This window comes from Choloepus didactylus, chromosome 3, assembly GCF_015220235.1.
Source record: "Choloepus didactylus isolate mChoDid1 chromosome 3, mChoDid1.pri, whole genome shotgun sequence".
NCBI lineage: Eukaryota > Metazoa > Chordata > Mammalia > Pilosa > Megalonychidae > Choloepus > Choloepus didactylus.
The window spans coordinates 40,126,808-40,141,052 of record NC_051309.1 but is presented as its reverse complement, the minus strand read 5'-3'; the positions used below and the strand labels follow the sequence as shown (position 1 = coordinate 40,141,052).

General features: G+C 40.7%; 1 protein-coding gene across 1 annotated transcript in view; it reads right to left on the bottom strand.

Annotated features, from left to right (window-relative positions):
• Positions 1–1,976: 1,976 nt before the first annotated feature.
• NWD2 (NACHT and WD repeat domain containing 2) overlaps positions 1,977–14,245 on the bottom strand; it is a 249,862-nt gene continuing 237,593 nt past the window's right edge. Inside the window, exons 6-7 of the mRNA XM_037828918.1 lie at positions 13,240–13,829; positions 1,977–8,063 (exon numbers count right to left, since the gene is read on the bottom strand). Of these exons, the coding sequence (XP_037684846.1) occupies positions 4,131–8,063; positions 13,240–13,829 (4,523 nt within the window). The 3' untranslated portion in view covers positions 1,977–4,130. The remainder of the gene's footprint in view (positions 8,064–13,239; positions 13,830–14,245) is intronic.

Below are 14,245 nucleotides of genomic sequence, written 5' to 3'. Positions count from 1 at the left end.
TGGCTTTGACTTTTATTAACAGCTTTTATCACAGTCTGTTTTACATCTGACTTGGTAGTGTTTCCTTTAGATTGTAGGCTTCTGGAGGGCAGGAGCCATGCAGAACTAATTTAAGCATCACCCTAGCGCACAGCATAATGCTTCCGACATTAAGAAGCAAGCAGTATTTGTATGTTCTTGTTCTTAGAAAAGATATTCTGCTAAACAATGATCTCCATGTGTATGAAATAATTTTATACAAATATTGATCAACTCTTCTGCACTCTTCTTGGAGAACAGAAAGAGAAGAGGTTTAACCTTTAACTTAGAAAATACAGATTAGACTCCATGAAGGAATTGCCTGGCATGGGTAATGGAATTGTTTTCAATGGGGGTACATTTTAAACGGAATTTAGTCTCAGCCACATGAAGATGAGAAGGCAATAAGCCAGACAGATAATTTCTTCAATATTTTCTTTAATATTTTCTTAACACTTCAATTTTATGTTTCACTGAGAACTATCATTTCATGGCTACTAGATACAAATTGTCACCTATTTCCTAGTCATCATTTAAACTCTCCAATGCTGCCTTTTTTAAAACAAAATTCTTTTCAGTGGTGGTGGTGGTGGTGGGGTTGTCTAAAATCCAAGAGGCCAGAAGTAAAGAAAGGCCAGATGAGAAGGCTCCCCCTCTTGATCTTGCTCTCTCACCTGAAGGGAATTTATGAGTGATACTATTGCTTTATCATCATCCTCCTCACCTCTGCCACCAGCCCTAGAGGGAGGTGCACATTCCTTGCACATAAACAGATAAAACCTTTTACATATCTGCTTTCCTGCTAAGACTGTGAAATATTTTATTTATCTTTGTGTTCCTGGTTAAATGCATGACTATCATGATTAACTTCACACATTAACTTGGTTAAATGATGGTATCTAGTTGTCTTGTCAAACACTGGCCTATTTGTTACTGGGAAGCTATTTCATAGATTGGACTTGTATCTACAATCAGTTGATTGCATCTACAAGTAACAAAAAAACGACTGGCTCAGCAATGTGTGTAATCTCTTCATCCAATCAGTTGAAGGTCTTAAAAGCCAGAAGTAAGGGTTTCAGAGGTCAGAAGAAAGTCTGCCTCAACTTCAATATTGGCTTTTGCTGAAATTTCCAGCCAGCCAGCTTCCCCTGAGGAATTCATACTAAAGACTTCCATATCACCTTTATCAGAATTTCCAGCCTGCGACTTGCCGTATGGAGTTCAGATTTTTTTCAGCCCCCGTGGTAACATAATTAATTTCCTTAAAATAAATATCTAATAATATTAAATTATTATTTACTAATAAATAATATATATTGTATAATATAAGTATAAATAAATACATATGTATGTATGTATCCTATTGGTTCTGTTTCTCTGGAGAATCCTGACTGATGTAATGACCAAATAAATATTTGCTGAATGAATATATCAACTATTTCTGTTTACCTGAGAAATTTGGGAGTTTGCAAAGACTTACAGTGATCTTCAGAGTCTAGCTTGGTCTCTAATATGCAAGTTAGACAATATCCTATAGGTCATTATTGGTAAATGTTACTGAATATGGAATGCAATATTTTATGTGCTTTGACAAAGTTAACAAAAATAAGATACTGATGGTGCACTGAAGTCCTGCTCAGCTTTTTTTCCTGCCCTTGGTTCCTAGGTGTCCTAATCTGTAAATATGGAATAACAGCAGTACCTACCTCATAGATTGTTGTGAAGATAACATGACTTGGGTACAATTCAAAGCTTTGAGGACAGTGCCAGGCACACAGTACGCATGAGCAATTATTGTTATTACTGAAGGTTTCTAACCACATACACCAAAACTGGGGGAGAAAAACAAACACCACACAAATCTGAGTAGTTTATCTTTTATTCATACAAACAATACATACACTAGACTGTACATGGTTTAAAGACTGCAATAATTTTCTAGTTTAACAACTCTGTAACAAAATTTAACTAAATGTAACATTTATGAAAATATAAATCTCTGATTGGGTAATTCTTCCCAACAATACAAAGTGTACGTAAAAACATTCAATCTGAGCTATCAATTGCAAACAAGTTAAGAAATGTCATTCAAGTCACTTGTTATATTCTATTGGCTTTTACATGGAACATTCACATACTACATTTAATCCATCTATTAGGCATTTAATTCTTAGAAATGTGTGGCATTGAGGTCCACCAGATAATGACAGGAATAAGTGTGTTGTCTCTGAAGAGCTAAAAAAGGACTGATTCATACAATCAACTCCAGGTGATCTGTACATGGGTTTGGGCATTTTTGGGCTACCATCTACCTGATTAGTATAGTAGCTAGACTAGGAGGAACACACTGAAAAAGTCTTTCACCATGGGGTGGGATATTTATTTCTGAATTACATCTTTGAATGCTTATGTGTCACACTGCTTTCCAGAGTGAAATACAAATGACTTGGCTTCTCTATGGGTTCAATCACTTTGTTTCTCCCATAAGCATCAATAAACAAGATGTCCCAGTATTCTCTGTTATGTAGCTCCCCAACATTCATACGAGGGCTGCAGTAGAAGCTATCGCTACCTACCTTTATTCTGCAGTTTACAAAAGCAATACCCTGGGGAGGTAAAGACCTGTCTATGGATACCTGATGAGTTCAGGGCAGAGCTGGACTGAAAGCAAGTCAGTTCCTTGTTCATTATTCTGCCTACTCAAGTCACTGTTGCAGCGTTCAAACCAAAGTAAACCAAACCAACCAAACCACCATTACTGATGCCCATTGAGAAGTTATCCAAGGACATGCCATGTGGAGGATGTGGAAGGGAGGAAATCACTTTCACCATTTGGGATGTAATATTTTCTATTAAATAGGTGAATAGTTTAAAAAACATTTAATACCATTTCACAGCTTCTGCTTTGAAACGTATAACACTAGAAAAGGCTCAGAACAGTCCTCAAGCAAGAATGTAACAGATAAAGAAGCATACATACAGTATGTAGAAGTAAGAAAGTAGTTACAAACTGAGACAATAAAGAACCTTTGGACACCCTTAAGATTTATGGAATATTTTAGCACAAAGATAGGCATATTCAGTTTGTCCCAGAGTATTTGGTCATCTATCTGCATTTTCCACAGGAAAGAGGAGGAATGAGAGTAAGGCAAATGTCTTCAGTATTTCATACATGGCATGTCGAGAAAGCTTACTTTCTATTAAGATTTACTGTAGGGATTTAGGAAATAATTTATGCTTCCATACAACTGTCTGAATAGTACAGACTTCTGTTAGTACAATGATAGAAGTGAACAGGTGTTTTGACCAAATTTGTAATGCCCTTTCCATGTTTCTTCTTTATAGCTGGCACAAATATGCATTTCAAAAGAGACAAGAAAAGATAGTGGTTTCTTAATAAACATATTCTTTTGCAACCCAGGAAATAGTTTAAAAATCATATTTTCCATTGTACAGAACCCCTTGCATGCAATTGCTGCAACTGTATTTTAATGAAGACTGACTCTCCATGTTCAGTAGCCCTATGATAGTGGTGGTTAGTTCTAGTCCCAGTCTAGTTCATGGCCTCGTGTTTCACTTGGCAAATGGGAAATACATCTGGGCATTTTTGTTACACTATTTTGCACCTTTATACCTTCCATATACAGACTGGGTTTACACAGTTTTCAGGATTGTAAAAGAGGGAGAGATTAAGGCTGTATTTATTTATGTCCACACAATCATTTGAAGTCAAACGACTCTCTGTCATGATTTCAACTCACTTTTGTAGAACTAATTTGAGTCCAAGTGGTCACTACAACTCTAGCCTCTCTTATCTGAACCAATGGGAGAAATTATTCTGCTTCTTACCACACAGCTAATTTTAAAACTAACCTATAACTTCCAGGTGAAGTAGCCATTTAAATACTATTTCTAGGAATTCTCTGTCAAGAATTCACTCATGGATAAACTTGGACAGAGACTGAAACCAAAACCAATTTCCTGTTTCTGTACATTTCCTAGAGCATCTTTCCTGCCTTTTAAGAAACAGTTTATCATTTGGGATATAGAAGACACAGTTTTTCCTTTTGTACGTGTATCATGTATTCCCACTGACCAAGACAGTCATTTTGTTAGTTATTGGGGGCAAAGCTGTGGCTCCTGGATTCCAGGACAGAGCACACCCGCTCATAACACGAATTGTGCTTCTTGGAGGGTGTTGCTTCACTGGACTCTGTGGAGTCACTCACCGTGATGGGGCTGTCTCTGGCAAAGACTTCGGTGGATTCTCTCCATAAGCAATCCACAGACACTTTAAAACAGTAACTGTTACACTTTGGTCTAGATATCTGTGTTGCATTGTTGAAAATCTGTCTGCTATTTGAAGTGGCGATTTTAATTTTCAGTGCGGCATCAACGCGGTCCACCACCGTGTATATCCCTATACTCCCATCGTCAAAGCCCACGATGATGTTCAAGTGTCTTTGTGAAAGTGCAAGAAAAGTTGGTGTTTTGTAAAGTGAACAAGCACCGATATTTTTGCCATCGGCCAGTCTCATTACAATTAAACTGGATATGGCACCATTTTCATCCTCCTCGTCTCCATTTCGGAAACAAATGTATACCAGGTAGCGGCCATCCCGAGACAACCTCTGCCGCCAGATGATCCCAGAGGCGTGAATCACCCGTAATTTACCACTGTGTAAATCAAGCACGTTGATATTTTCATCGCCCCGAGATATAATACCTAGCTTTCCATTTGGAGAGATTTCAAAATCCTCTAGGTTTTTCAAGAAGTTGTTTGGAAGTTGCACACGTCGGCATATCACTTCATCTGTCAGGCTCCAGATGTTCACAGTCTCAGCTGACGTGATAAACACCACGATATCGGGACAGTCAGGGATCAATTTAAAACTCACAATGGTGGTCCCATCTTCACAGCAAAATTTCTTGGTGATACTTCCTGTCCAAAGACTGACTGCTAGCACTTTGCTTTTGGTCATTCCAACCACAAAGGTATTTGCAGATGTTATAAAGGCGTTCTGCAAAGTGGTTAGAATGTTGCAAACTCTGTGGCCTGTAGCCAGTCTCCAAACCCTGGAGGCATTTTCCTCACAGAGTGAGACCACAAACTGGTCATTGTGTGTAATCAGCAGCTGAGATATTCTCTGTCCATTAATTCGGAAGAGGTTTTCACCACTGCTGGTGTGCCAGACGTACTGGCTGCTTTTGTCATCTGATGTTACCATGATGTCTCCAGAAGATGTTAACACACAGTGTTCAACTATTCCTTCATGCTTAAACACTGCTTCAATGAACCCGCTGCCAAAATTCCACTTATGAACACAATCAGAACCATCGAGGGAGTAAATTATTTCTCCTCTAGTCGGTAACATCAGACTTTGGATGGGTTTTCCAGTCTTATCTATGTTGGACATAGCTGTGATTATGTCTATATCCCATATGGAAAGAACACCACTGGTTGATAATGATAGCAGCATATTGTGGTGACTAGATTTAACCAACTTAACTATGGTACCTGAAATTTCTTGTAAGCTTGCCATGCATTGCCCTGTGTCCCGTCGCCAAAAGAACATAGCTGAGGTATTTTCCATGGTTGCTATTATGCAGTCTCCATTTTTGGACAGCACAGCAGATATAAAGCGCTCATTGTGCTTGGCTCTGAACTTCTCAGCCACCTTCCACATGCCAGTGTCTAAGAGTTCGATGCTGAGGGCTTTACAGATCAGAATTGCACTTTGGTCCTCTGAAAGTTCAATGCTGACCACCTCGCTATCTTCCCTTCGGCAGTCAAAGTCATCGGTCAGTTGGGGATTGGTGATGTCCTCAGTATTCCAAACAGAAAGGCTGCCTTCACTGTCTACCATGACCATTTCTTGAGCCGTGTCCAAGATAAGAAGAAACTTCACGAATCCACCTGAAAATTCAGATGTCACCGTACATAACTTTTCTCCACTTCCTAAATGAAATATGGTGGTAGTGTTCAGGTACTGTCCACAGAAAGCATATACACCATCCAGAGAGCACTGGACACAAGTCACTTCGTACCAGCAGTGGAACTGGTAAAGGGGCCACCCATAGAGCAGATCGATGACAGTGACATCTTTGCTGGCCTCCAGCCATGCAAGGGCATGGTTGACAGACAATGTGAATCCATTGATGTAGGTGGTCCCACTTCCATGCTTGGTTCCTTTAATTTCCACTTCAGAGAGGAGACAAGAATTTACATTGTCATAAACCAACAAGGTGTTATTTGTTGTAGCCACCACAAGGTACTTTTCATCACTGGTGAGTTTCATGCCCAGGATGACAGACTGGGCTGTGGTGATTTGCCTGAGGAGCTGGCGAGTTTCTACATCCCACGTGCTGATGGAACCATTTTCCAAGGCTGTGAGAACAGTACTGGGGTTACAGGTAGGCAAAATCTCTGTGACGTGCAGGTGACTAGAAGACAAGGGAAGGTGCTCTGGGCTGTAGGTCACATCCATGGATGAATGTAATGGCACGATGGAGCAATATTTGGGTCCGTCTTTGTCACATTCTAAAAGGAGGTGTCGAAGTTTGGGTAGGGAACTTACAACAGGCAGCAGTCTTTGCTGAAGCTCTGCTGAGAGGGAGCCAGGAAACACAACAACCTTGTTCTTGATACTGCGCAGGGTGCTGGCCAGGAACTTCAGCGCCTTCTCCTGTGAGTAGTTGTAAGCCAGCTCGATGTCTGAAAGCACTTTGTCGAACTGGCCAATTTTGATCATGGTATAGAGCCAGCTGAAGTTCATGATGATGCCGTAAAGCAGGTCGTCGGTTTTCCCACACCTTGTCAGGTGGTGCAAAAGCTCGGACATTTTCCGATGATTCACAAAAAAGATGTCAGGCTCCAGGGGATTGCACTGGAAAACCCAGGGCTGGTCCGGGGCCTGCCTGTCAAAGGAAGCCTGCTCCATGAAGTGCTTTTCTTCTTCAAGCAAGCTTCTGCTCTCCAAGTCAAGGCAGCCATTCAAGAAGGGGTCTTCAAGGCAGAAAGCTTTCCTTCTGCCCCCTGACCAGACACCCAGAAAATAATCTGCCAGGATGGTGTGCATTTCACGCAGGTTACTATTGTCCTGCAGATACAGTTTCTGGGCTATGAGCTGCAGGTGTCTATTGGCCCAGACAAGGAGTGTGACATTCTTCACATGTCTTTCTATTAAGTATCCACTGAGACCCTCCTTGAGCCTTGCAATGTACAAATAAGGTACTCTCAGAGGATTGCTGGGCCTAGTGTTCTCATTGAGCTCATTCATAACACTATTGTCTAGGGCCAAAACGTCCTCCAGTTCCATTTCACTCAAACCCATTTTGGCCATTGTGATGTAACCAAGAGCCCTGGAGACCAGCTTCTGACCACATTTCTTCTCCAAGGACCAGAATAACTGCTCTATGCTTTCATGAACGGTGAAGCAGAGAGAGGATTCATCGACGTCTTTGTGAGATCTCCAATGCCTCACCTCTCTGAAGGTCAGATTCACAAACATTGGCAGTGTGCACTTGGAGAATGCATTGTTCACGTAAATCTGCTGGCCGGATGTGACCTTCCTTTTGACCCGCAGCAGCTGGTGTTTGAGGACCTGGCTGCACATCTTCCTGTCCCGTGGAATCAGCTCGATGTAGTTATCTTCTTCGTGGATAAGGCACCTTAGTTTCTGCAGGATCCCATGCTTATTGGGCAGTGCAGAGAGCACTATCCGGACAAAGCGGGGAAGGTGAACAGGGAGCCACCAAAGCTTCCTGGCTTCGTCACTCTCTGACAGTTGCTCGAGGGCATCAAATATGATCACCAGGGGCCGCTGCAATGAAGACTCATTCAAAAGATTTATAAATAAGTCACGGAGGTCATGGATCTTTTTTGGGTAGCTTTGGACCACACACCGGTAGTTAACTGCCAATTGTTCACACACACTTAGAAGGAGAGTCCTAAGGTCAGTACTCATGTCTGTAGTTCCTAGAAATCTCACAACCACAACTGGGTCAGATTCTGGTCCTGTTTCTCCATGTAGCCAGCCATAAGCCTAAAACATAAAAGTGGAGGTTAGAATGGCAGTATATATGCACATAGTTGTACACAGCAACGTTCCCTCTCTCCAGGGATCAGACTTCTGTTAACCCCTACCAGGCAGAAGGGAGGGTAGAACTGGGACATGGAAAAATCTCCTGAGAAGGCCAAGGAGCTATCGCAAAGCTCATGCTCTAAGATCCATGGGTGAGACTCTCGGGATCACCCTTACTAAACTTAATAAAATAGTGATAATATTATTCAATAAGAAGGCAATGTTTAGCATGCATTCTAAGAACTATAAAGCATTTCATAATTAGTACATCCAAATATCTGGAATGGTCAGCTTCCAACACTGAATCTCCATTTCCCAGCAGAGATACTGGCACATGGTAATTGTTTAGCATTAGCATTTGTTTAAATAATTAATAGATTAATTAATGATAGAGACATTAAATTAGGTCAAATATTTGTGTTAATTGATATCACATAATGCATATATGGCTGATCAGATTTCAAATTAATTAGAATGAAATAAAAATAACCATTACTAAAATATTATATATAATCTTATATAACTCAGAAGACATTTTATTATATTGTGGTGCTATAGGGTAATCTTTATGATTATTGTCATAAAAATCTACATCATGCTGCTTAGAAGAGTTTGGTTAAAGTTTGTGCTTTATAATAGTTTACTATATAAATTTGCAGACATCAGCTCGCACATTATCTTTCTGAAGGACAGAAGGGATTACAGTGTCAAATAACAGCAGAGGAAACTCAGACCCATGTTTTATAAATGACTTGCTCAGAGTTAAATGGTTACTGAGAGAAAGAGTTGAATTATAAGTCATATTTAACTTTCATTCTAGTGCTTCTCCATTTCCTTTTTTAATAGCAGAGTTAAAGATACAATGTATATGAGGGGTCAGCTAAATTTACTATTTTTCTGCCTGGAAAGACAAAGAGAAGAAGGGATAAGATCAAAGTATACTTTTAGGGGTAGAGAAGGTCTTTCAGTAACCCTTGGAATTCATCAAAAAAGGTAAAGGATACTCCTTAGGAAAGGAACTCTTATTTTACACATTAGGAAGTAAGTGTATGAAACTTGTTTCCTCGAGATAGTTTGGGTTAAATTATGAATAGGTTTAGGAAAGATTTATGGAAGTTAGTTTCACAATGAGCTATTAAAGAAAATAAGCTTTTCTCGTTTTATTTTAGCTCCAACATTTGAAGCTGATATTGAGGAAGATAAACCTGCTATCCTACAGTTATGTGTTGGTGGCAAACTAGAAATAAAATAGTTTGTTTGCTCCTACACTGATTGCTATGATGATTATGTGCATCATTCTCCCTCCTCCAATCATGTGTTGCTGAATGCATGATGTCAATAGAGTGTTCATGAAAATATTGGGTAACAGGGGACACGAGATCACAGGAGAGCACTGGTGGTGGGAGACAGGAGGTAAGGCCCAGGCATTCTGGGCGAGAGAGGTAAGAGTACGGGGAGAGAATCTAGAAATAGGCAAGGCTTCTTGGGGGACCAGAATTCCAAACCATGAACACATGGACTCAGGTGTCTGGAAAAAAATGTGCAGAATGGTGAACACTCAGAAAGCCATTTCTCAAGCTGATCAACTCTGGACTCTGTCATCACACTCTGCCACAGCTGGTTCTGCTTATCTATTCAATGCATAGCAGCACATTTCCTCATATTTCTTTACCTTCTGTGCTAGAGCATGTGGAGCTGCATCACATGCAATTTAACTTAGAATCATTAATATGTGCCCTTCCAGCCACCTTTACTCCTCTCTCCCAACCAAGGGAAAACAGTCCTAGCTTGAGTGTGAAATACTAAACACGAATCTTTCCCCATTTCATTTCAGTTCCCATGTGACTCTCATAGTGCTAGTATTTCGCATACTTGTAATAATAATATGGGTAAGATACACATACCCATCAGTGTTTGCACACACACTCTCACACACACTTACTTTGATGCAATGTGGCCCCTAATACAAGCCTGCTATTTCTAGTGCTCAATTAAACAAAGAGTGATGTGTTCTAACATAAGAAGAAAAACCATCTGGGTTTGACATATTAAGAAATGGTAAATTATCCTTCCTAAGGCCTTTTCAAGGGTAAGGTTGATATAATTAATTTTCACCTCTAAACTTATTTTGCAACCTACACCCATGTCTGTACCCATTCTTGTCCTCAGGATGACCAACCTGAGATTGTGTAGCACACGACTGATTTGAGAATGTTCATTAGGTTAAAGAAAGCTCTGTTCTTAAGAGGGTGTTGGGGATCAAATCATGTCCCCCAACAAAAGGCACGTTCAAGTCCCAACCCCTGGTTTTATGAGTATGAATCCATTTGTAAAGAGGACCTTTGAAGATGTTATTAGTTAAGGTGTGCCCAAGCTAAATTAGAGTGGGCCTTAATCCAGTATGGCTGAAGTGCTTTATAAGAAAAAGAAATTGGACATGGAAGGAGAAGCCATGGGGAACAGCCAGAAGGAGGAAGTCAACAGAATCTGGAGGAGAAAGGAGAATACATTGCCATGTGCATTACCATGTGGCAGAAAAGCCAAGGAACCCCAAAGATTGCTGGCCAACCGTAAGATATCAACCCTGGGAGGAAGCAAACCTAGCCTCTGAAACTGTGAGTCAATGAATTCCTGTTAAGCCAATCCATTGTATGGTATTTGCTTTAGCAACTAGGAAACTGAAACAGAGGGTAATAAAAGGAAGGGCAATATAGATATTTTGAAGCAACACCAGAATAATAAGCCATTATACTTTGATACCAGGTTTAACAGGAAGTTAAAAATGGAACTAGTTTAGTACAGTTCAGGCTGAGATGCCAAGACAGTAGATAACACATTCCAAAGTGAGGTTCCAGACCATCATGTGGGAGTTGAAAGGGAGGCTGTGAAAACTACTTTTGCTACCTTTAGTGGACCACCCACCTGTAGCCTAAAAAAAAAGCAATTGGATAGGCTGATAATAAAGGTGGAATTATATCATTATATCAAAAGGTGGGTCATATCTATCACCACCCCACCCCAATAGAGAGGGCTGGGGGATGCCCACCTCTCACTTCCAGCCTAGGGAAAGGGACCTCAATATCACTCTCAGGATGCCCCCAAGAGCTTGGAGGACATGGTTATTTGGTGTCTGATGATATCTTAGAAAGATAAAGGATGGAGATGAGGCTGGCTACCTTCTCTGATGGAAGACTGATGGAGGGTTGATTTATAGGGACTGGCCTGTACTTACAGAGTGTTTCAGGGAGAAAATATACCTGAGTGGTTCCCATGTACCAGATGCAGGCCACAGGCAACAGTGAGCTGGCAATGGCCTTTGGTTTATCTTCTTTTTCCAGGTCCAAGAAGTTTGCTAAGCTGTGAGCAGATCATATAAGAAAGATACTGGAACAAGATGGTGGAGTGAGAAGCTTCAGGGCTCCAACTGCCAGAAAGCTTTGACAACCAGCAGGAACTGGCAGAAACCTTTCTCAAAGCTCCAGAAAATAGTTAAAGGATTTCAGTAACCGGGTGAGCACTGAATGAAGAAAAAGGCAGCATAAAAGCAGAAGAATCTCAAGGCACCCTGGCTGGTTCTTCCCCATCCCTTCAATGGCTTGGTGCCGAGCCAGCGCACGCTCCCAGTGAGAGACCCAGGTTCCAGTTCTGGAGGGAGCAGAGTAAGCCTCATACACATACTGGAAACATGTATGTCTGGCCCAATCTGCCTGCTTGTGTCCTGCGGCTCTCGCTGTCCCAGAACTTTCCCTGTGTGTAGGTGGCTTGTGGAACTCTCTTACAGAACACTCTGGGAGAGCAGTCAACTAATGCTGCCTGGGATGGGGGTTTGCTGGCTATAGGACACTCACTGCAGTGCCTGGGACTGTGAGGAAACTGTTTCCTAGGGAACAGGGGCAGTTGGAACCATGTAAATGTGGGAATTCCCAGAGGTGCATTTACATGGTGAAGAAAAGATGAATGCACAGAAAGGATCAGGAAGGCCCCTAGGCTTTGGCCTCAACCTATTCTCTAAAATCACTATATGGATAAGTTCTGAAGGAGAGCATTTGCACAGGTCTATCTGCAAAGACTGGGAAAGATGTTTCATTTTCTTAAAAAAAAATTTTTTTTGTTAGCATTCAAAGAAAGCTATGTTATAACACTAGCTGGATAAAATCTTAAGGAACAGATACCTCAGTGTATAAATTCAGTGAAAACATATTAGAATATCACAATATCCAGGTTTCAATAAAAGATTATGAAACATACAAAGAAACAGGAAATGATGGCCCAGGTAAAGGGGAGAATTAAACAGTTAGAGACCATCAGTGAGAAGGACCAGACCTGGGACATAACAGACAAAGACTTGTAAGAAATGGCCCTAAATATGCTCAAGCATGGACCAGGAACTAAAGGAAATCAGTAAAATGTAGGTGAGAAATGCTCAATGAGCAGAGCAGGGGGTACCGGAGGAAAGGAACTTCCTGGGACCCGCGTAAGGTCCCAGAAGAGTGGGGGGGGGGGCAGCTTTAAACACCTTCAAGACCAGAGAATACAGAGCCCAATTCACAACAGTAATGTTATATAAGAACTTTCTGGCGCTCTTACTTTCCTTACTTCCCTAAACCAGAACCCTAGAGGGGAAAGGAAAGGAGGGAAAGAAGTGCTATGTGGAGAAAGAAAGATGAAGATGGTCACGTTCCCATTTTTCACTGTAGATGCCTTGCTTATGGTTAAGCCTCAGCTGGGGGTAATAAATTTAATAATTACAGTGGACATATTCCTTACTAAACGAGGGATGTTTAGCAACCAAAGCCAGTTGGAGGGCTTTTCTCTATCTGAGAGAGATGAGAAGAGTCACAGGGTCTGCCCTAGTTTTTATCCAAACGGGAGTGGAGGTAAACTAGCCCCACAACATGAGTTTGACCAAACAGTGAGGGAAAAAATAGTTGCTTTATAATTGCACCCCATGAGTCATGCTCTTTCAATATAACTGTTATACAAGCACAAGAGAATCACTAAAGTATCCATTCAAAAAATACTAATTATAATTCAGATCGTAGTTAAGTACAGAAATCGGAAATGAATTTATTCCATTTTTCTTCTCCCCAAAGTAAAAGTTGTTCACAAATATACATGGAAAAGAATAGAGATTTACCTTTTTTGCTACTTCAGCTAGCAGAAGAGTCTTTCCAGTGCATGGTCCACCATATATAATAAGAGGGTTTATGTGCCCAGTTTTGCTTGGAAGAATGTATTTATGCACTATGTTTAGAGATTCACTTTTGTACTCGTAGAAGGAGGCATATGTTTTACATAATGATGAATGCTGGAGGATTTCATCATAGAGTGTATCAGTTTCAGTGTCAAAATTCTGTTGTACTGTTGCTTGAATGATATCAATCATGTCCTCATAAAATTGCTTACCCAGCCCTTCTATGTAATGATTTTCTATTTCTTGGGAATAGCCTAGTTTCATATCACAATGAGTAACAGATGTGTACACTCTCAGATTAGATGACGCAACAATGGTAGGAATAAATTCATCCCTGAGTTTTAAGAGCTTCTCTTGGGCTTCTGGGTCACGAATAATCCTTGGTTCTGTTCCAGTTATATCCATGTATTTTCCCATCTCTGGGATTTTCACAAAACGCTCAATGTTAGCAATTTTCCTAATGTAGCAAACACATTTCTTTAGGAATGCTGGAGTTTGCTTTCCTAGAGCGAAGTCAAACTCATCCTCTATAGCTGAAAGAAAATAAGACAAGTAGTTTATGGCCTAGAACAAGAAGCAATGAGCCCACATTTCAATACTCAACTCAGTCCTCGGTGGTAGATTGTTTTGCTTTTAGTTTGTAACACAGTTGTCTATAGAATAATTTCTTAATTCCCTAATTTCCTATTCCTTTGACTTTTTCTAAGCAGTCTGGAATCCAGAGGAATGGGTTTTAACTAAAATTACTTAATTTCCTCCGCAGTCTGAGGGAGATGTTGAACATGAACATAATAAAGGAAGCATCCTAAGTTTATCATTGATTCCTTAAAGTTGCTGCTTAGCTTGATCTCTCAGACTTCAGCCGTCCTAAGAGTGAAGAGCAGGGACCAATTTGGGCCAGGAAAGACAAAGGACAAGGCCAAATGGCAAATCTCATTTACATACTCCT